This window comes from Vulpes vulpes, chromosome 9, assembly GCF_048418805.1.
Source record: "Vulpes vulpes isolate BD-2025 chromosome 9, VulVul3, whole genome shotgun sequence".
Lineage (NCBI taxonomy): Eukaryota > Metazoa > Chordata > Mammalia > Carnivora > Canidae > Vulpes > Vulpes vulpes.
In genome coordinates this window covers 37,749,566-37,773,612 of record NC_132788.1, presented here as the reverse complement: position 1 = coordinate 37,773,612, position 24,047 = coordinate 37,749,566, and the positions used below count along the sequence as shown (strand labels likewise).

The window sequence follows — 24,047 nt, the reverse complement described above, 5'->3', positions numbered from 1 at the left end:
CATGAAGCATAAAAAATCCAAGTATAGCACAATACCTGTTAGCTGAAGGTATAATGTAAAGTAAGGTTTAAAGAAATTGAACATTCTGATAGAGACTTTTGGCATATATGCCCTGACTAAATCTTGACTTTTTAAAATATTGTCTGAGGACATTTTTATTTTATACAAGATGGTTGCCCCTGGTGTGAGAAAGCTTCAAGCCTTCCACCTGTGCCAGAAACTATACTATACAACCTCCTTCAATCCACATCTTAACTCCTCAAAATTTTCTTTTTGTCCCGTATCCCTTTCTTATACCGGAACAGGAAGAAGAGAATAGACTTTGTTGTTTGAGCCTTCATCATATCCTGCTGTAGTCTTTCACATAAGCCTTTTTAAAATGATCATTCTAGTGTTCATCCATTCTTTCTGGACATGTTTATTGAGTGTCTGCTGTGGGGTGGGCACTCTGAGGAGATACACACATGTAAATATGGCAATGCCCAACCCCCTGCCAGCAGATAGCTCACTGTGTCCATTCATTGGTTAATTTACACAATGGTAGTATTAGGAACCTAAACAGATTTCTTTGTAGAGGAGCTTTTAGCTTCATTTAGATTATCCATAGAGCTGTATAAAGTGGTAGCTGTCTTCAGTAAATATCAATAATAATTTTTTTCCCTTTTTTTAAAAAATAAATTTATTTTTTATTGGTGTTCAATTTACCAACATACAGAATAACACCCAGTGCTCATCCCGTCAAGTGCCCCCCTCAGTGCACATCACCCATTCACTCCCACCCCCCGCCCTCCTCCACTTCCACCACCCCTAGGGCGTTTCAATAATAATTTTTAAAGTAGAGTAAGTTGACTAAAGTGCTTCCTTGACTACGTTTTCAGTTTATTTCTAAGCGAATATATGATGTTATGTGATTAGGCCTAATTAGTTTCAGAGAGGAAGCCTTAAACCAGATAGGGTCATTATACCGAGTTTCCAAGCTCTGCAGCTCTTTCAGGTTGGAAAATAAAAGGATGTGCAATTCATTATCATGGTTTTTGTTAGGATATCAGTTCAGCTTTAATACTGGCTGATACCATGGATTATCATCTATTTCTTGACACTTGACTCCCTTATTCCTATCATCCATTATTATATGTACTTAAAAGTCATTGGGGTGCCTGGGAGGCTCAGTCAATTCAATGTCTGTCATCAGCTCAGGTCATGATCTCAGGGTGCTGCAGTGGAGTCCCACATTAGGCTCCCTGCTCAGCAGGGAGCCTGCTTCTTCCTCTGGCCCTCTCCCTGCTCGACACCCACAAGCTCATCCTTTCTCTCTCTCTCTCTCATAAAGAAATAAAGTCTTTAAAAAAAAGTCAACGAGCACTTGAACAGGCTTTCACTAGTAACAAAGGAACAGAGAAGCATTCACTTTTTCTAAGGTTTTAAACAGATTCTTAAAGATCAATGCCACTGTCTCAGTTCCCTACAAGAACTGTTTTTCATGTATAAACCCTAATTTGACAATCACCGTGATTAAATTCTGTTACTAACTTTTTTGTTTGATGTCGTTTTTAACTTTCCCACTTCATAAGCACACAGTGCAGTGACTTATGAAACAACTTACATATATGTTCTTTTGTTTTTCAAGTCACTGCCCAAAAGTATGGTGTCTCGGCTTTGTGAATCTAAAAAGGTGTGCGCTGCAGCTGATATGCAACTTCAGGTATGTATGTACCTTTGTTCTGAAGTTTTTCAGAGTAATTATTCAAAATAAATATATAACTTTAAATTCTTGCCAGTGCTGCACATTTATTATAATAATTATGCTTCTAAGATCTCTTTCATCTTAGTTCAAAGAACTTGACCAAAACCGACTTGTTCAGTCCTCACACTGTCCTTGTGAAGTGGTTGTTAAATAGGGTTATTTCCCATTTTTAGTTGGGAAAATCAAAGCTTGGGAAAGTCACATGACTTCTAAACCATACATTTCAACAATCATGTTATATTTTATGTCACTTTGTATCTTTTTAAAATTGTGTAGTTTTGATGTGAAGTTTAAACAGTAATGACTGTTAGTTTTAGATAATATTCAAAGCCAATTTTCTGGGTTTCCAGATACAGACTAGAAAAATCTTATGAACCATCTGTATGTCAGGTCTACATGATACCAGATGTTTCAGTTACTTGTAATTACTGAGACTGTTTATGGAATTCTTACTCTTCATCAGGTCTTGAGAATTCTATAAACACAGCCTAAATACCCGTCTTTCATCTCAGGCAATATTCACTTTATAATGATCCAGCTACCTATTTAAAAGTGTGGGCATTATTTAATTGCTTTATGGTTTTGTAAAATTCAGCCTTTATGAACTCTGTTTATGTTGTATCTTAAAATATATATTTGAAGAAAATGTATACTACAGAAAAAACTGTGGATTTATATTTGATTTATATTAATGTCTGTGCATATCAATATAATTTTAAAAGTATTTCTGAATTATTTGAAAAAAATTTGCTTTACCTAGCAAAAGTCTTTTGATATGATGGTATCTATAGTGGAAGTCCTACCTTTTAAAAGCCTGAGTTTTGGCTTTCTTTTTGAATATTTGTTGCAAAAACTTTCTTTTAAAATGGAAAAACCTACCTTTCCTTCTTTCCACTCTCCAAAAGAATAACCACCACCACCCCCTCCAAGAGACAGAGAGGAAGAGAAAAGAGAGGGAGGCAAATTCTTGCCCAAAGAGCTCCCCGTGCCAGCTTTCCTATTCTACAATAGCCCCCTTGTACAGTGCACACAAATAAGAGTGGAAAGGAAATGAATTGTTCCAGGTTTCTAAAAGGGTATACACAGTGTTCTTAAAATTGCAATTTTTTTTTTCTCTTGTGCATTGTTTGAAAAATAGGCTTCTGTTTTTCTGTGGCTCTAAAGTTGTTGTTCCCAGACAGGCATGACTCCCTGGGTGGGCAAATAGGCTCATTGCTTTAGAATTGTTTGGTTTATCAGCAAATAAGCACGAAACATGCACATTTCATTTATTTTTCTCTGTTTTTATCATTAAAGTCATTCCATGTTTATGCCTTTGAAAGGCATAACTCTAGGAATGAAACTTTTGAATTCTGGTCTGTTTACAGATTAGCAATTAAAAAAAAAAAACCCAACCCCCAAAATAAAACACCTTTGTTAAAGTTAGAATTTAAGTTTCAATTCCTAATAACCTATTCTGTTAGAATATAGACAAGATGTGGATGAGTAATTTTGGCTTCTCTGATTACTTTATGCATCGTTACTCATTACAGAATAAAGAATTGAAAGAGCTGTATTTAGCTATATGTTTAGATTACCAGTTAGAGTAAAACAATATTTATATTTAGGAAATGTCTATATTTTTCTAGGAAGGTTTAAACTTGACTTATAATTTAGAACCATAATTCTATATCTAGATGAAGCCAAAAGCTAGAGGTCATTTGAATTTTTTCTTTTATCCAAACTAATCCTCAATTCTTTTAAGTCAACAGCTGCACATTCTCTACAAATTCCATTTTTAAATCAGAAAGATACATATCAGAAACATAATTGCATGTCAGAATTTTTCCTTTAAAATAAAGCATTTTCTGCTTTCTTGCTTTAGGTGAACTCCAAACAATGTTAATACTCAAGCCATATGGTCCAGTGAAAAAGCACTTTGTCTTTACTTTAAATTTGCTATGTAAAATCTAGTTTTCAGAACTTTGTAAGCAGCAAATTTCATGTTCAAACTAATGTTTATTCTTCTATCATATTTTAATGGCCTCTTCCTCTACTCAGAGGTGAGTGGTCCTTCTCTCTTGGTCACCTCTGTAAGGCAGAGTTGCGGGAGCACAGCAGCTGCTTCCTTGGTATCTCCCGATACCAGGTGTAGGGTCTGGGTTGGCTCCCCTAACTGGGCAACAGCTGCACCAGATTCTTTGTAACTTCTGTACCCCCATCAGACACAAGATTGCTAGTCCTTTCTTCATCTCACCCCGACTATTTAATGTTCTGTCCCTTCTCCTCACAAAACTGGGATTTGGGCCATTTCTTTGCTCTCATTTTAGAGAGAGCAGGATTCTATGATGAAACCAAACAGGATTTATTAGATCCAGAGTGTCACAAGTTGTGACTTTATTTTTTCATTGACCCACCTACATATGTTAAATATATCTATAGATATCTATGGGCCAAATTCCAGTTTTATGGTCACAAATTTAATGCAACATAAAGAATACCTTATAGATAAGTTCCAGTTTTTAAAAATATCCTTAATGATGAAAAGATTGAGAGCTTTCCTTTTCATTATTAACGTGGTCTTAAAGGTGGTACAAAATACATCCCAAGCCATATACACTTCTATTTGTGAATGTTTTCAACAGGGTTATGTATAATTATTACTTTGACACACTTCTAACACCTTTGGCCCACAATGTCTGAGATGTAAGGATGGACTGACACAACTGAGTGAATGTTTTCATCTACCTAGGTCTTTTACGCCACTCTGGATCAAATCTACCATGGGAAACACCCCTTGAGGACATCAACCACAGACATTCTCAGGGAAACACAGGAGAAATTTTATGGCTTACCATACGTTCCAAATACTGTGAGTCTTGCGTTTTGATTCTGTTGTGTGCCATTGAATGGTCCAGCTAGTGTCTCTGTCAGAGTGAGTAGGTTGTGGTCACCTTCCCCCGTGCAGAATTTGAATTCTGTATATTTATGTCAAGGTTTCCTATGAGGCAAATGCTAGAAATTACCTAGCTCATTTAGTATATCCAACCATCCATTTATATGTGTTTGTTTACTTCCTGCTAGATTCCTGGGAAGGAAGGGGTGGAAAAGGTTATTGGAGTTAGTCTGAATTCTTTATTTTCCTATAGTGAGAAAAATGATTTCCTATATTTTCCTATAGTGAGAAAAATGGCTAGCAATATAAGATGAATATGATTATCAGCCTCACATTATTTTCACTGCAAAAGAAATTGATATTTATTGAGTACCTTATTTGTATCAGGGGTTATAATAGAATTTTTGCATATCTTATCTCATTTAGTATGGCCTATCAACACAGAAAGCAGGAATATTGTTACCACTCAATGAATACTAAGTGCCACACTCCATCTAGCTGCTTTCCAAGAGAATTTCACTCTCAAATTTCACTCTCAAATTTCACTCTCAAACCACCCTGTGAATTAGATAATATTCCCATATGTGGGGCTCATATTGAGGTTCATATGCATGATCATGTAGGTTGTGTTGGGATTCATGAAACCATGCTGTTCCATTGCTCCAAGGTTCCCGAAGGGAAACTGGGTGTGATGGAGAGAGTGGTGGCTGGTGCAGTTAGCAATGCATCTAGCCCTTATGTGATTCAGGGCTCTCAGGTGCAACTGGTAGAAACCCAACTCATACTGCTTAGGCTAAAAAGAGAATTTATTGAGTCTCATAACTGAAAGGTGCAAGGGTATATCTGGTTTCAGGTAAACTGGATCTAGTTAGTTCTTGTAGAATATTGTTCAAAATGTATTTCTCGGGTCTGTCTTTTTTAGGATGCACTTTGTTCTCAGGCAGGCTACCCTGACTGAGTGGTGTAGTGGCTGCTGGTAGGGCCTGGCTTGATCCTTCCTGCTTAGCCAGTCTGATAGGAAGAGAGTGCTCTGTAAACTATAAAATGCCAAATAAATGTTATGGTATTGGGTAGCAGTATATCTGCTTAGAGGCTTATCAGTAAATGCTGATTGTCCAGTGGATCTTCAGGTCCCAATACTCAAACATACATGGGAATAGTTCACACTTACCAGACAAGTAAAATAACAGTGTATTTTATCTTCATAATACTTCTTATCAATAGTTTTTGTTGTCTTAGAAGCTTAATCATCTCCATATATATAATGCTAGTCATACTACATACCTATTTTTGACTTTATATGTAATTTATTGTTCTATGCTGTATATTATTGCACTCTGGATTATCTATTTTAGTGAAGATTTGTGGTAATGAGAATAAACTATTCTTCAGTGGAATAAATTATAATAACAATGGCCTAGTTTTAATAGCTTTTTCCAGTTTACAGAACACTACCTGATTCATGTGCTGTTATGCTTATGTGTTTTTGTGCTCATTTTAGAGTCTTTGCTTAGTTTTAAGAATGGATGGTACTTAAACTCCATGTAATTATAACATGGCTGGAAAGTGATAAAGTTCCAGAAAGGCTAATAGTAGGAGGGACTGAGAAGCTTCCTATGCAGTAGAACTTGAACTTGGCCAAGCTGCTTGCCACCCCTCCCCTTTATTTTAAGTCGTATAATGATGTAGCTCTACTTCTCCTTAGAAGAGAACTCAAACTTCCCTACCATCCAGGATTCTTCTGTGCAATAAATAAATATACAAAGATGAGGTAACAGTAGCAACTAAAATCTGAATCAACTATCAGTAAATTATTTTAATTTAAAAGGAAGGATGATGTTACTAAGCCCATTATCCTTGTCCTACTTCCTTTTGAGAAAATATAAAGATCTATTTCTTCTCTAGGATTATCTCCCTTGTTCATTGTCAAAAGCCATAGCCCTTTGAGTACATTATTTTAAATGGTCTTTAGAAGAAACATAGCTACATTTAGAGCATTTAGAGAAGAAAGACTCTTTTAAGACTTGTCTTCTCCCCCACCCCCAAAAAAGAGTTTGTTTAGGTTTTCATAAATATTCTATTCTTCCTACTTAGAAACATTTGCATTTCCTCATTCAGTTCATCATTAAGCTTGTAACAAACATTTCCATAAAAATAAAGCATAAAATGAGGATGCTCATTAGAATTCTACAGTGCAACATTCATCAGGGCAATAAGACAAGGAAGAGAAAAGATGTAAGCATTACAAAGGAAGTCCCAAAACTGTCATTATTTGTAGATGATTGATTGCTGAGAAAACCCAAAGTATGTATAGGGAAATTATTGAAATCAATGAGAAGTAAGCAATTTCTCTGGATAAACAATATATAAAAATTAATATGCCATCTCTGTTTATCATCAACAAATCAAAAGCAATTTTAAAGATACCACTGTGGAAATAAAAAGTATGAGGTACCTACTAAAAAATCTAAAATATGAACAAATATTGTTAAGATGTCTGTACTACCCAAAGTAATCTATGGATTTAATGCAATCCCTATCAAAATACTACCAGCATTTTTCACAGAGCTAGAGAAAAACAATCCTAAAATTTGTAGGGAGCCACAAAAGACCCCAAATAGCCAAAGCAATTATGAAAAAGAAAGCAAAACCTGAGACATCACAATTCTGGACTTCAAGTTATATTACAAAGCTGTAGTCATGAAGACAGTAAGGTACTGGCACAAAACAGACACAGATCAGTGGAACAGAATAGAAAACCCAGAATTGCATCCACAACTCTGGCCAACTCATCTTCAACAAAGCAGAAAAGAGTATTCAATCGGAAAAAGACAGTCTCTTCAACAAATGGTGTTGGGAAAACTGGACAGCAACATGCAAAAGAATGTAACTGGACCACCTTCTTTTTTTTTTTTTTTTTTTAAAGATTTTATTTATTTATTCATGACAGACACAGACAGAGAGGCAGAGACACAGGCAGAGGGAGAAACAGGCTCCAATGCAGGAAGCCCAATGTGGGACTCGATCCCCGGTCTCCAGGATCACACCCAGGGCTGAAGGCGGTGCTAAACCGCTGAGACCGGGCTGCCCTGGACCACCTTCTTAGACCATACACAAAGATACATTTAAAACGTCTGAAAGACCTGATTATGAGACAAGGAACCATCAAAATCCTAGTGGAGAATACAGGCAGTAACCTCTTTGACCTTGGCCATAGCAATTCTTACTAGACGCATCTCTGGAGGCAAGGGAAACAAAAATAAACTATTGGGATTTCATCAAAATAAAAAGCTACTGCCTGAAGGAAACAGTCAACAAAACTTTGGAAGGCAGCCTATGGAATGGAAGAAAATAATTGCAAATGACATATCTGATAAAAAGTTTAATATCCAAAATGTATAAAGAACTTATAAGACTGAATACCCAAAAAAATGAATAATCCAGTTTAAAAAATAGGCAGAAGACATCAATAGACATTTTGCAAAGAAGACGTCCAGATGACAGACATGGAAAGGTTCTTAACATCACTCATCATCAGGGAAATTCAAATCAAAATTACAATGAGATATGACCTGCAAGGTGGTATCCCATTTAGTCAGAATGGCTAAAATGAACAACGCAGGAAACAACAGGTGTTGGTGAGGATGCAGAGAAAGGGGAACCCTCGTGCACTTTTGGTGGGAATGTGCACTGGTACAGCCACTGTGGAAAACACTGGAAGTTCCTCAAAAAGTTAAATATAGAACTACCCCACAATCCAGCAGTTACACTACTAGGTATTTACCAAAAGGAAAGAAAAGTACTGATTTGAAGGGGTATGTGCACCCCTGTGTTCATAGCATTATCAGCAATAGCATGGAAGGGGCAAATGTCCATCAACTGATAAATGGGTAAAGAAGCCGTGGTATATATACACAATGGAATATTACTCAGCTGTCAAGAAGAATGAAATCTTGCCATTTGCAATGACATGCATAGAGCTGGAGAATATTATGCTAAGTGAAATAAATCAGAAAGAAATATCATATGATGTTACTCATATGTAGAATTTAAGAAACAATACAGTTGAATATGGGGGACGGGAAGAGGCAAACCAGGAAACAGACTCTTGGCTGTTTATCTCTTAGTTATCTGGAATAAACTGAAGATTACTGGAGGAGAGGTGGGTGAGGGGAATGGGTTAAATAGGTGATGGGGATTAAGTGCACTTGGGGGATCCCTGGGTGGCGCAGCGGTTTGGCGCCTGCCTTTGGCCCAGGGCGCGATCCTGGAGACCCGGGATCGAATCCCACATCGGGCTCCCGGTGCATGGAGCCTGCTTCTCCCTCTGTCTGTGTCTCTGCCTCTCTCTCTCTCTCTGTGACTATCATAAATTTAAAAAAAAAAAAAAAAAAAAAAAAGAAGTGCACTTGGTTGCAATGAGCACTGGGTGTTGTATGGAAGTGTTGAATCTCTATGTTGTACACCTGAAACTAATATTACACTATATGTTAACTAACTGGAATTTAAATAAAAACTTGAAAAAAATCTAAAATAAAAAGTATATTATCTTTATTTTCAAAATGCTAAGTAAATGAGGACCTGAACCAAATTTATAGATAAGATTTAATGCCAAAAACATTTTTATCTCTAATTAATGTATTATTTTCCAATTAATTTAATGTTATTTTATTGGTTTGTTTGAGCTTATACTGTTTTATATGGAAGAGCAATGGCCTGTAATAGCCAGGGCAATTTTGAAGAATAGCAGCAAGTTGACAGGCTTCCCCACTTGGGATTAGTGTCCAAATAAAGCAGTGGGAACTGAGGCAGGGTAACACTGATGTGGAAGGGACAAGTAGAAGAGTAGAACAGAGCCAAGCGCCCAAATGCTACTTTAACACATGTTTGGACTCCTGAGCCTAAGCTGGTGGCCATATAGGTCTTGGGCCAAGGAGGGACTAGTCTTTTTAGAAGATGGTGCTGTAAAGATTAATCATCCATATGGATAAGATGAAACTTCTATCTGGGTCTCATTCTGCACACAAATATAAAGTGAGTTGAATACCCAAATGTGAGAAGTAAAGCTTTACATTTTTAGAAGATGATACAAAAGAATGTCTTTCTGATTGTCCCCCTCCCATTTTTTTTTACTTGCCCAGACTATCTTAAATCTTATTTACAGTATCAAAGGTGATAACCATAAGATAAGACTGATAAGTTGAACTGTATGAAAATTTACATCTTCTTTGTATCAAAAGAAATGTAAAAAATGGTGAAAGGAAAACCACAGATTGAAAGTAGATATTTTCAACACCTATAACTAGGATATTTTCTTTTATTTAGTTAGTTATTTACTTTTATTATGGCAAAAAACCCATAAAACGTATCATGTTGGAAGAGAAGTATTTTTGAAGTACTTTGAGCGAAAAGCATAGATGTACAGGGAGCCATATAAAGTGACCCACATTCATCAGTAACTGATAATTCAGACCACCTTAGGATAGCATCTTAGTCTCACTAGTTTGACCAAAAAAAAAAAAAAAAAAAAGAAAGAAAGAAAGAAAGAAAAAAAAAGACAATTGACAGTACTCAGTGACTCAGTGTTGACAAGGGTTTGGAGTCCCAAGCACTCTTACCTGTGCTGGTAGGAGTGCACACTTGGTGTGGCCACTTTGGAAAACAGTTGGGCATTACTGTTAAAGCTGAAGATGGACGTTCCCTATGACACCGCAGTACAGCTCATATATCCAACCTAGACAAAGTGTTGTTTCATGAAGAATAGGAAGGTTTATAATGGCACTGTTTGTATGTGGAAAAAGAAGACTCTGGAAAGAACCCAAGTGACTGTCAGTGGAAAAATAGGTAAATAATTTGTGTCATATTCATTGACTAGAGTACTATTCAGTGGAAATTGAGGGACACAAATAATAAACAGGCACAGTGTCAAGTAAAAAAATGAGTTTCAGAAGAATTAAACTGTATACATTTATTAAAAAGTTCAAAATCATGCAAAACTAAGCAGTTCATTATAGGTAAATACGTAAGCAGTAAACCTATAAGAAGTAAGGGAATAGTAAGCATAAAATTCAGATGGTGCTTACCTCTGGAGCAAGGAATGGGATCATAGGAGTTTTAGAAATGTCTTATTTCTTAAACCGATTAGTGGGCATAACATTGATAGTTTCATCATTCTCCCCACCTTAATAGTATATAAAAATGGTAGGAAATTAGTATGTAGAAAATATTTTTAACTGTTAAGAGGTTATTTTGGCTGTAACATATGTGGTAAAGGATTGATTTAAGGAGACCAGTTGGGAAGTTATTCAGGCGCCAGATAGAGTTGGTGCCTTGGACTAGGAGAGTGGCCATGGAAAAGCTAATATTGAAGGGGGTAGGAGAACAGAAAATAGGCAGAATCCAGAAGGCAGACGTGCCTCCAGACGTGCCTGGAGGTGGTCGGCTAGACATGGAGGTGGAGGTTATGAGAATGATTGCAGGTCTATCATGAATATCAACTGGGGAGGAGGACTTCAGAGCATCCTGCTGTGCAAGCTGGAAGAGTGACAGTTTTCCTATAAACTTATCTCCAGAAAGTGTTTCTCTCAAATGAATCCTTTTATTCTCTCAAATGAAACCATGTGAAGAAGAGAAAATAAATTAAACAACAACCTACAGAGTATTCATAATATTGATAAAAGCCTGCACAAGTTACATGTATGTAATATGGTCTAAACTTTTAGATGGTGATTATATGTATATCTATATTAATTTCTCTTCTAGTGCATTAATAGCTCGTCTTGGGAATAAAGTATCCCATCAGTTATGTTTGAGAATACTCATTTAAATGATGTTAAATGGGCTTCTCAGGATCTGAGATGTCTCCAAATGTACATTGAGTCTCTCGTGCTGTGTTCCCAAGCTTGTTGACCATGAAAGTCTTCCTGATTCATTTCTAGGCATTAGCCTCATATAGGTCATATTTTAGCAAACTCCACACTTATGTTATGCAACTGTTTAACAAGGGCAGCTCCATTAATATTCTGCAATAAATAATGGGTGCTTATTTTTCAAGTGAATAAATAGCCTTATTATGTCATCAATTTGTTAATATTTATGAGAGAGCTAAAGTACTCTGTATGATATATGAATGAACAGATTTAATTTGTAATTGTCTTGCTATTCTAACAGTAGTTTGTTAGGAACCCAAAAAGCTCTTGCTCCGTTGTAGAGGGCAACTTTACAGCATATACCAATAGGCTTGTCTTCTTCTATTATCACTTTTATTCTATTCGGAGCATAATGTTTTGTTTTTATATTAATGACCATCTCTTCTCAGAATATTTTGTTTCTAAATGATTGTGTATTTCCCACATTATTAATTCAGAGTTAGAAAATGCTGAATTTTTTATTTTTATAGTATTTCAGGTTTATATTTTACACTGTCACTTAGCTCTCTTGAGCAGTTGACAGTCATGTCTGGGAGAGTATGGGGCGAAACCTTTCTCTAGCCTTATGACCCTTCAGTTCTATCCTTGTGAGTATTTTTCAAATTCAAAGCATGAACAACTGGCTCTGCTGATAGACTGCAGTTTTCCAAGATTTGCTAGTGACTCATTTGTATCTCACCGTTTGAACTAACTTGTAGATTTGTGGTTTGGTAAAGTTGCATCTTACATGCAGCTATCCCAGGAGTAACAGTATTCTCTGAATAAATGTTGTTGCCAGTCAGACTTTCTTGGTCCTTTTTACCCACTTCAGGTTGAAAACAGTGATGTGGGGGCGCCTGGGTGGCTCAATTGATTAAGCATCTGACTCTTGGTTTTGGCTCAGGTCATGATCTCATAGGTCCTGGGATTGTGCCCGTCATCTGGCTCCCCAATAAGTGAGGAGTCAGCTTGAAGAGTCTCTCCCTTTGCCTCTCTCCCACTCATGTGCAAGTGCGTTCGCTCACTCTCTCTCTCAAATAAATACATCTTAAAAAAAAAAAAGAAAAAAGAAACCAGTGATGTGTACAGGACAAGAAAGTCCCAAGCACCTGTCTTTGTTTCATGAAAATATAATAATATATCTGAGAAGAGTGCCTTTCTTGTCCATTTTAACTTAAAATTTATTGTCTTGATTGAAGCTAAAATAAAAGAATTATTTTAGGAAAGCTCTTACTGGGATTGAACGACATGTTCATATCTGGACATTATTCCTGTTAGAACAAGCACCAATAATGCAAAAAGAAAGCATGTTTCTTGTAAATATTATTCCTTCCAGATTTAAAAGCTCCAATTTTTTAAAACCAGTGACAAACATATTATGGCAGTTCAGTGTTAAACTAAGTAAAAGTGGCACACCAGTTGTAGTTTACTTGAGCTGGGGAGATGGGAATTTGTATGATCTGTACACATTGCTTGCCTGTACATCTCATTGGGTGGGTGTGACCTGCAGGCTTCTTGGGGAACATACCTGATTGGCTTCCACCTGCTCAAGGCACATCATTTCAAAAAGGCTTCTGCCACGGGAGACTGATTTCTATTGAGACTTATTTCTATGATGTCTAATCACATGGAAGAGATATATATAATTCACATTCAGTGTAATTATCTATAGTATTTCTCCATATTAGAACAGCTGAAATTTGTGCTAGTCAGACATATCAAAAAGCAAGCACCCTTTTGTTATTTGGTATAAATAAAACCATTTCCAAATTCTAATTTATATATTTGTACATTCATTCAATTATATTACTTATATTATTATAAGTAACACTTGTAAATTATTTTTAACAGTTGATATATTTAAAATATATTATTCTTATTAAGTGCCTGCTATATGCCATACATTAGGAAATGGGGATATAATATAGCGTGGATGAAACGGACCAAAATTCTTCCCTCATGAAGCCTGTATTAGCAATGGCTTGTTGGAGGGTATGCATACATAATTATTATTATGTCTGGCTAGCTGCCAAACATTTCATTATTAAGCAAAATATTCTTTGAGCCCTTCAGATTGCTTTGTGAGCAGATGGACTGAATATAAAAGATTGAGACCTTTCAAAGCATAAAACAGCTAATACAAATGATATGTTGAGACCCTGTTTTTTATTTTCAAAGGGGGGCGCTTTTTACCTGAAATATTCATAAGAAAAAGAGGGACTTTTGGTTTTTCATTTGGTTCCTACATTCTTCCTCATTCTTGCTGATGTGGTAACTCGGCATCAGTAAGAATTTGTGTGGATGTAGCCCTGCTCAGACACCTGGAGGCCAAGCAAAGATTAACGGGTGGCTAGGAGGAACAGAGGAGCGGTTTAGGGGCTCGGGTGGGCCATCAGACAGATCTGGGTATGTGGTGTTTGATAGGTTGGGAGAGAAGAGAAGAGAAGGAGGAATGAGGAATGATGGGAAGGAGGCCATCTGAGGGGCTAGGGGACCAGGATGACATTCAGTGGAATATGGACTACAGGAGGGGTCACTGCTTAATCGCATGAGGGATGCAAAGATGTTGAGTACAGTTTGAAGTGACAGTGGAATATCCAAGTAGAGATGCCTCTGAGCAGCAGTTGGATCAATGGGTCTGAAGCCCAGAAAACAAATCAAGGTGGGAGCTATATAGATTTGAAAGACCTTCACCTCAGAAAGAGAGAGAGAGAGAGAGAGAGAGAGAGAGAACTATAAGCTATGGTCACAGACAGCACTGAGCCAAGAGAATTTACTGACTAAGAAGGGAAATTTAGAAGATGACTCAGGGGAATATTTAAGCAATGGACACACAGTGGATCAGCCAGTGTGGTTGGAGAGGATCTAATAGGAACAGTTTTTTTCCAAGTACCAGCAAAACCCAAAGTTTTAAAATACTGTTTTCTGTTTCTGCTACTACAATTACAACAATATAATGCCCTGCTCTTTTCTGTTATTTCAGGGTTACATTGACTGTATAGTAGCTTGGAACGTTGTTTATAGAACATTTATTTTGGATGTGTGTTCTGAGTTCCAAATAACAGACTAATAAATGAACTTTTAGCATAAGATTTATGTGTAATTTGAGGGCTTCCCATCTTGAAATTGCTCAATTTTTAGAGCTGTTTCTTAAGCTGACATTGGTGTGTCATGATAATACATGCAAAGGAAAGTAACCTCTAATTTGCCAGTCGGGAAATAGGAGTGCAACCAGTGGTAAACCCAGTTGTTTATATAGTGTGCTCATCCCAGATTAACTTTCAAACAGACCTCTTAACCATGTGGAAGGCTGTAAATAGGGAGATGAAATCAATGTAATGGAAGAGTGCAGAGAGATTTTGAAAGAGCTTTTACCATATTTATTTTACTGTATAGAGTTTTGTATTATTTTCCTTTAAGTCTCAAAAAGAAAAAAACCAAAAACACTCATTATGAGAACATGGCCTTGCTATACATGGCTTGGATGTGAAAATTTTGATTTATTGCTCTTAGGGTTTATTTTCTTTCCTCCTTGATAAGCCAATTTTGAAGGGCTACTTTCTTACAAATATATAAGTTGAGTGTATCAGGATATTTGTATAGAAATCCATGTAGATATCTGATATTTGTGCATTCAGATATATTAAAAATTATGTTTTAAAAGTTTTAAGTTTAGATTTCAAAGATTTTCATAAAATAATTCATAACTTTAAAATTATATTACAGGTTATTGATCTTATATAAAATCAAGTATTGATGATTTTATATTAAAAGCTTTAATTTTAGAAAAACAAGTAAATCATGAGGATAAATAATTAGCTCTTAAATGATTTCTGTGATCTAGATTAAAATAGCAATCAGATTTTTTCCAATTATTTTTAAAGTAAGCCTCATAAGAGAAACTGATTACATGAGAGTCGTTATATAGAAATCTGAGGTCTGCTTTTGACCTTCACTATTCTTAATCTCACACTTGCTCAGATGTTGGTGTAAAGCATGACATAAAGGTCTTTCCTTTTCATGTGAAAAAGATAAATGCTATCTATTACATGTTAGATCTAGAACCCCTGGATGGTTAAAAGTTCACCATTCTGTCTCCAGAGAACTCAACCTAAATCACGTAATAAAAATCTTCATTCCTCCTATTTCGTTTATTTATTTTTTCCTTCCTGGGGAAGAAGTTCCATTTCCCTTCGTTCTTCTGTGCTAGCTCTTGTACAAATGGAGAAACTCTTCCGTGAAAGTGAAGGTGTTGCCCACGTTGCACGAATTTGGAGTATTTGGTGTTGCTAAGCAAATGTTAGATTAAACAAAACAATATTTATTTTTTGCTTTCTCTTAAATACAAAGACCATATGGTGCATATCGAAAAAAACCCTAAGTAGTTAATTGCATGCTAAATTCCTTTCCTCTTTGGCTGAATAAACAACTGAGAAAATATTTACCTTCTCTGTCATGCTAGATTTATTTACGACTTTGTAACTAAAACACAGAAGTGTTATAAATTGAAACTTTAATCTCATGATTGACTCATTTTCTAAAAATTTGTATGGTTTCAGTTTGTGGGACAGCTGCAACTCTAGATTTCACTGATTTAAAACAGGAGGAAATTATAGGACTTCCCTGGGTTGTTTTTATAATAGAGTCTTTCAAGCCAAGTCACCGGCTTTCATTTTTGTCTTGGTTTTCATGAACAGACCTATACTTTTTTTTCCCTGCATATTTACATAGGTTAAATATAATGAAATAAAAATCCAGGATATTAAGTTTTTCCTATACCAGGTAAACTGTGTATTTTAAATGATAATGTGTGTATTTTAGATTTTAGGCAGTTTACATTTCAGGAAGCTTTTTTCTCTGGTGATTCTCTAAGGTGAATCGAGTTCTCATCCACAGTGAATGTGAGCTGTGAGCAGGACGCAGAGACCTTGCTATTCTTCATGAGTGACAGTACCCAGAGGGGCTGGTTACAGTGTCTTTTCATCTCTATGCCTTGTGACCAACAGGGAGGCCAAGGGCAACATTAGTAATGTAAGGAAGCCACCCGCTGAGTGATATTAATTTTACATTTTAATTATATTTTGAGTAAGAATATATGTACATGCCTAAAAATCATTAAGATGTAAGAGGGTCCCAGTGTAACATCTCTGCTATACTCTGGCCTCCTGGCCCTCGGCCCCTCTCTATAGGTGTTAACTGTGGTTTCTCACATACTGCCTGAAGTTGAAATCACTTGTCTTAGATGTAAAGGTATATCAAATCTGCTTCCTGACTGCTCTTCCTACCTTCTCTTCCCAGGTAAGCTGACTCTACACTGGGCAGTTACAATTCTCTTAACGAGTATCCCCTTACCTACTTTCCCACTCTCATATCCAAACAGCTATCAGTGAGATCTTTTCTGAATACACATTTGATTATGACACCCCTCCCTTAAAAGCCTTCAGTTCCTTCTGTCACTCTTAAGCTAAAGGCCAAAGACCTTTGCTGCCCATGGGTTCCTGTGTGGTTGGGTCATTCCAGCTTTGTCCAGCTGAACACACTCACCTTTTCTTTGTTGCTGGTTCTTGGCACTTACTTCCCTCTGCCTGGAGCAGGCTCTTCTTCCTTCTCACTTTACCACTACTGGAAATGTCACTCCTCTGGGCCGAGCCAGTTCCTCTGTTGCACACTTCCACAGAACCAAAGTCTTTCCCTTCATATCAGTCATCTTACTTCTTAATTTCTTGATGTCATTTGATTAGTTTCTGTCTTCCCAATGGGAGTAAAATTCTCACAGCAGCAGGGCCCATTTCTGATTTGTTCATTATTTCTTTGGGTTACTTATGCATGGTAGGTGCCCAAAAAATATTTATAGACAGGTTTTTTTTTAACCTTTTTACTGAGGCATAACTTCCATGATACACACAAATCTTAATATACAGCTCCATGAAATTGTATATATGTCTATGCCTGTGTAACTGCTACTCAGATCAAGATATACACCATTTCTAATACCTCAGGAGGCCCCTGCAACCTGTCAGTCAATATACCTTATCCACAAGGTAACCACTAGTTTTGCCCTTTTCTGACCTCATCTAAGTGCCATCATATGGTATGTACTCTTTTGAGTCTGACTTCTTCCATACAGCATTATGTCTGTGAGAGCCCATCCATCTTGTGTATGTTTCAGCAATTCATCTTTTCCACTGCTTTGAAGTATTCCATTTTTAATATACTACAGCTTCTGTATTCCACTATTGACAAGACATTTGCACTCTTTCCTTTTGGGGTTAAGGTGAATAATGTTCTATGTCTTCTGGTGGATATAAGCATTTATTTCTGTTGAGTATACACCCAGGAGTAATACAGGATAGACTTTAGTTTTATTGCAGCTCTTGCCATACAGTTTTTCAAAATAGTTCTCCTGAGTTTACATACCAACAGGCAATGTTTGAGTGTAACATTTGCTTCATATCCTGTCCAATACTTGATATTGTCAGTCCTTATAACTTTAGACATTCTGAGAGTATGGAGCCATATCTCATTGTGGTTTTAATTTGTACTTCTCTCATGACTAATATTACTGGGCACTTTTTCATATGTTTATAGGCCACTTGAATGTTTTCTTTGTATAAGGATTTTGGCTCTAATGAGGACGAAATAGGAAGCCATCTGAGGGTTTCAGATGTAGGGGGCAGACAGAATTTGTAGTATAAGAGAGGGAAAAGAGTCAAGGGTTTTGGCCGTAGCTGCCAAAAGGATAGCATTGCCATTAACATGGAGAAGACTGTGGGAAGACTAGATCCCTGGGGCAGTCAGGAAATCAGTTTTAGAAATAATAAATGTGAGATACCACTACTCAGACAAGAAGAGATGTCTTGTAGACAGGTGGATATGCAAATCCAAAGTTCAGAGGAGCAGTCTCTGCTGGAGATTGGGATTTGCAGCTACCCACACATAGATTGTATCAAAGCCAAGAGACTGGGGAGGTCACCCTATAGTGTGAGTATAAATGGAAAAAGTTATGAATAAAGATGAGCCTGGGGCCATCATTTAGAGGGCTGGAAAATGAGGAAGAACCAACAAAGGAGAATGGGAGAAAGAAACCAATGGGGTAGGAGGGAAAAATAAGAAAGCACGCTGACCTGGAAACTGATGGTCTCACTTGGAGCCTCTGGCAGTTGGATGGGGAAAGCTCAAAATTGATCTTACTGAAACAATTGGGAATTGAAGATCAAGGTGTGGAGAATGAGACATGTATTCACGTTAGTTTGCAAAATGCAAGGACGGTTTTCTGTTTATTTGTTCCTGATATTTTCAGTAGTGGCAGAGGCCAGGATGACCATTCAGTTTTGTATTGAAGTTAAGAAGCTTTCCAAACTTTGGGAATATGTTATAGGGACAGAATAAAATGAAGATTAGTGTACGTATTGCCTAGCTTTATACTTACTGTCATGAAATAAGCTCCAAATGTAGCAAACACTTAAATAGAAAAAAATGCCATTAAAAAAAAATCTCCTGTTTCATTTAGAAAAGGGCAGTAGGTTAGAAATAGAAGTCACAAATGGGAATACAAATGAATAGATTTAATCACAAAATTTGAATTTCTCACAGAAAACATGAATAAGATTCACAGATAAGCATACTGGTTTTCAAAAATTATAGCATTTATGACAAATGGTTTACATTGTTGCTGCATAAAGAGTGCATACAAATACAAAAAAAGGGCAAAGGAATAACAATAAAGTCTGAAAACTCGCCCAAAGTAAAATGGACAAAGAAAATTAAAGGCAGTCACAAAAGAGGACAATGCACATGATTAATATATAGGAAAAATGGTTTGCCTTTCCTAGCATGCAAAAATATGCAAGTGGAAATAGCAGCAAAATGATACATTCATTTGTCATATGACTATATTTTATTAAAAGACAACCACTAGTGATCATATTGATACACTGATGTATATATTATTTTATTTGTTCATAGGGGAGAGAAATTGGTTTGGCGGGAGAGATCAAAAACATGAAGAGCTTACATACCTCTTAAGTCAGTAATGTAACATGGAGAAATTTATTCTAAAGGTATACATATATTTGATGATCACCACATTTACCCAAAATTAGAGAGGGTCTAACATTGAAGGAACAGTTAATCCAACAATGTTGTGCCCAGTGCTTGTCATCAGGCCTGTTCACTAACACTCCACTGCTGTCTCTGACATGTGGTAGAAGTGCATGTTCTTGCTCCATGCAGTTTATTGTCATGTGACTTGACTCAGCCAAGTCATGGAGCAGAAGTGATGGTTCTCGTTGCTGGGCCGCAGCCTCTATGGGCCACTCTGCGCTTGTGTGTATTTCCTTCCCGTTGGCCCAGCAACCAACCACCCTCTAGGTGGTGGAGACCCTGAAAGTGTAGATATCTTCATGCCGCTGACATGAGAAGAGTCTGTTGACCTGAGAGAGAGGTGTCATCTGCTCAGGGAATGAATCTTTGCTTCTTGAAGCCACTGAGATGTTAGGATTCATGTTATTGTAATCGTAACTTAGTATATCCTGACTCATGTAGCCCATATGATGAAGTAATACATACCTATTAATGTTAATAAATAATTCTTAAAATCAGTTTAGTGAAAAACCTATAATGAAATTGTAGATAGCGTGACTTTGTCTTTTGAAAACAGACTGAAGAGAGCTTTCACATTAACAAATGTTTATCACAATCATGGATTAGGGTGAGTTCCATTTTCTCTTTTAAAGATTTGGGGTTTTTTTTTTTTGAGGGGGAAGGCAAGGCTCTCCCACCAAGTACAGAGCCTTGATCCCACAATTCATAAGATCACTGCCCAAGCTGAAACCAAGAGTCGGAGGCTCAACTGACTGAGCCATCCAGGTGCTCTCATTTTCTTTTTTATATTTTTTATTCCAGTTTTTCTATAATGAGCACATATTCCTTGTAAAATTGGAAAGGCAGACATGTATACAAACACATAGCTTCAGTTGGCTTTCAGTGACACAGGCATTCAGTTCTTTCTGTGCCATTAAAGATGGCAAAGGTCATTGAAATGACCATGGTCGTGTGGCTCTTCTAGTCCTGGGAGCCCAACTGAGATGAAGGAGCGGGGCTCAGCTTAGATTAGCTTCAGAGTAGAAGCTCTCCCTCCCCCTGGATATAAAATGCCCTGCCCCAGAGCATAAATACTTTCCCTGTTTTCTTTAAGTGATCTTGGAGGTTGAGAATGCAAGCTCTCTGGCCTTGTAAGAGGTGCATCCTCAAAGAGATGGCTTTGGAAGTGCCACCCAGTTTCCTCACAACATTGAGTAGTTTCTCATCACCCAGCACTATGCACATGTACTGGGATAGAGGACATAGAGCAGAGAGAAAGTGTGTTTCTCACTTGGAAAAAACTTACACATATGTTAATAGATGAAAATGAATGGCTTTCTTTGAACCCATTTCTTTGTAATGTGATTCTCTTACTTTCGCAAATCACCTTGAAGTCTCAGATGTCTTTACTGGGATTAAACTCAATCCTCCATGAAATGCAGTTTAGACTTCGTTCATTTGTGTTCTATCAAAAATTTTCCAAGGACCTCTCTATTCTTGGGTGCCAGGCACAATAAGTTGATGCTACGTGTGCAGAGCAGAGCAGACAATGTACGCTTGACTCTCATCTATATGCCAAGCCAAGGCCTCCCCTCACCCACTGTGTGTTTTCCCAGGCCCCATCTGGTACTCACACTCCCTCCTCTTGTTCTGAAACTGTGCCCAGAACCCTATCTCCTATCTCTTAACCCTAACTCTTGCTCAAGGTTCTGAACCCAGTTTTCAAGGTTATAGGAGGACTACAGTTAGCTCTGTGGATGCATAGGTCTTGTACACTTGACTACTCTAGCCTTAAAATAAATTCTTAAGGTTGGGAGTGGTTCAATAGAAGATTCATTTACAGATTTGATTTTAATTTTTGCCAAGCTGATAGACCACAGATACTGTAATTTATTTCTGCTTGCAATTATTTTATTACTAGGGAAACCAAGAGCTTCCCCTAGAATATTTTACCATCTTTTTGGACGATTGGAGTTGAATTTTGCCTGTTGTTGCATTTTCTCATCTTTATATTGATCTTTTTGTTAGTGATTTTTATAGGATTTTCAGGCTTTTATTCTTTTTGTCATAAATGTTTCCTCCATTTTGTTATTTATCTTTCAGCTTTTATTACTATTTTTTTTTTTTTTTTTTTTTTAACATTTAACGACTTTCCTTTCAGTGTTCTGTCAGGCTTAAAGAGAACTTGCTGGCCTAACCATATTTAAATTTTTGCCCGTATTTTCTTCTTGCACTCTTGTGGTTTTATTTTTCACTTTCCAATTTTTGTTTAAGTTTGTGGCGGTAGAAGGTATGAAATTTGGAACCAGCTTTAGTTCTTCTAATTGGTTTTTCCCTACTGATTTGAAAAGGCCTCTTCTGTGAGATACAAAGTTTTCCTGCACAAGATTTGGTTCTGGCCTTTCCATTTCAGGGGTTCTTGCCCAGACTGCATAGTCATTTGTGAAGGGTTTGTTGTTGGTGGTTTTTGAATAGACATGCCTTTGCTCCACTATTCCATTTTTCTATCTCTTCCTGTTACACTGTCATATATTTATAATATTCTTACTGGAAGTCCCTCATATATCTTGTTTTTTTTTTTTTCCCTCATATATCTTGTTAAGTGTATTCCTGTTTTAAGTTTTTTTTTTTCTGTTGTGAGTGGATATTATATATTTCCTCCTCCCTCCTTTTTCTAGCTAGTCTCCATGGGTACATAGAAAGTTATTTATTTTAGTTTACTGCTTTTGTGGCTGACACTCTTTTTTTTTTTTCCTAAGATTTTATTTATTTATTCATGAGAGACAGAGAGAGAGAAAGGGAGAGAGACAGAGACACAGGCAGAGGGAGAAGCAGGCTCCATGCAGGGAGCCTGATGTGGGATTCGATCCCAGGTCTCCAGGTTCACACCCTGGGCTGAAGGCAGTGCTAAACCACTGAGCCACTGGGGCTGCCCATTTGGCTGACACTCTTAATGAACAGCTTACTGTTTCTGATACTTATTCACCCTATTTTAGGGACTTTCCAGTTATGTTTATGTACATAAATGTTTATGTAGAGATACATGTAATATATCTCCCAACATATATAAATAATATTTTTGCTGCCCCCTCCCAATCTTTATGTGTCCATATGTCTAGGTTCACTGGCTTGAACTTTCAAAATAATGCTAAATGTAATAGGGAAATTGAGCATGCTTGTTTGGTTTATAGTTTTAATGAGAAAAAATTTTAAATTCTTTATTTCAGTTCAATATAGTTAACATATAGTGTATTATTAGTTTCAGGGGTAGAATTTAGTGATCCACCAGTTGCATATAACACCTAGTGCTCATCACATGCCCTCCTTAATGCCTATCATCCAATTACCGCATCCCCCTACTCCTCCCCTCCAGCAACCCTCAGTTTGTTTCCTATTATTAAGAGTCTCTTATGGCTTGTCTCCTTCTCTGATTTCATCTTATTTTATTTTTCTTTCCCTTCCCCTATGTTCATCTGTTTTGTTTCTTAAATTCTGCATATGAGTGAAATTATATATCTCGTCTTTCTCTAACTTATTTTACTTAGCATACCTTCTAGTTCCATTCATGTCATTGTAAATGGCAAGATTTCATTATTTTGGATGGCTAAGTAATATTCCATTCTTCATACATTCATCTGTCAAAGCACATCTAGGCTCTTTCTACAGTTTGGCTATTTTGGACATTGCTGCTATAAACATTGGGGTGTAGGTGCCCCTTTGGATCACAACATTTGTATTCTTTGAGTAGATATCTAGTAGTGCAATTACTAAGTGGTCATGGGGTAGCTCTATTTTTAACTTCCTAAGGAACCTCTGTACCATTTTCCAGAGTGACTATACAGCTTGCATTTCCACCAACAATGTAAGAGGGTTCCTCTTTCTCCTCATGCTTGTCAACATTTGTTGTTTCTTGACTTGTTAATTTTAGCCATTCTGCCCATGTAAGGTGGTATCTCATTGTGATTTTGATCTGTATTTCCCTGATGCTGAGGAATGCTGAGCATTTTTTTATGTGTCTGTTGGCCATGTGTAAGTATTCTTTGGAGAAATGTCTTTTCCTGTCTTCTGCCCATTTCTTGACTGGATATTTTGTTCCTTGGGTGTTGAGTTTGGTAAATTCTTTATAGATCTTGGATCCTAGCCCCTTATCTGATAAGACATTTGCAAACATCTTCTCCCATTCCATAGGTTGCCTTTTAGTTTTGTCAACTGTTTCCTTTGCTGTGCAAAAGCTTTTTATTGATGAAGTTCTAAAAGTTCATTTTTGCTTTTTTTTCTCTTGCCTTTGGAGACATGTCTAGCAAGAAGTTGTTGTGGTCTAGGTTGAAATGTTTTGAGTTTGATCTATGATTTGAAAGAGGGCTAGAGTGTGTGTTGTAGAGAAGAGGACGTGGCAGGATAAAGAGTCACATATTCAGATTGCAAAGACAGGAGTGAG

At 36.9% G+C, this 24,047-nt stretch overlaps 1 protein-coding gene across 4 annotated transcripts in view; it reads left to right on the top strand.

The window, feature by feature from the left end:
* Positions 1 to 24,047, top strand: part of MIPEP (mitochondrial intermediate peptidase) — a 172,964-nt gene that overhangs the window by 90,771 nt on the left and 58,146 nt on the right. For all 4 annotated transcript variants that reach the window (XM_025996669.2, XM_072719822.1, XM_072719823.1 and 1 more), the window contains exons 15-16: positions 1,628 to 1,702; positions 4,476 to 4,595. In XM_025996669.2, the coding sequence (XP_025852454.2) occupies positions 1,628 to 1,702; positions 4,476 to 4,595 (195 nt within the window). The remainder of the gene's footprint in view (positions 1 to 1,627; positions 1,703 to 4,475; positions 4,596 to 24,047) is intronic.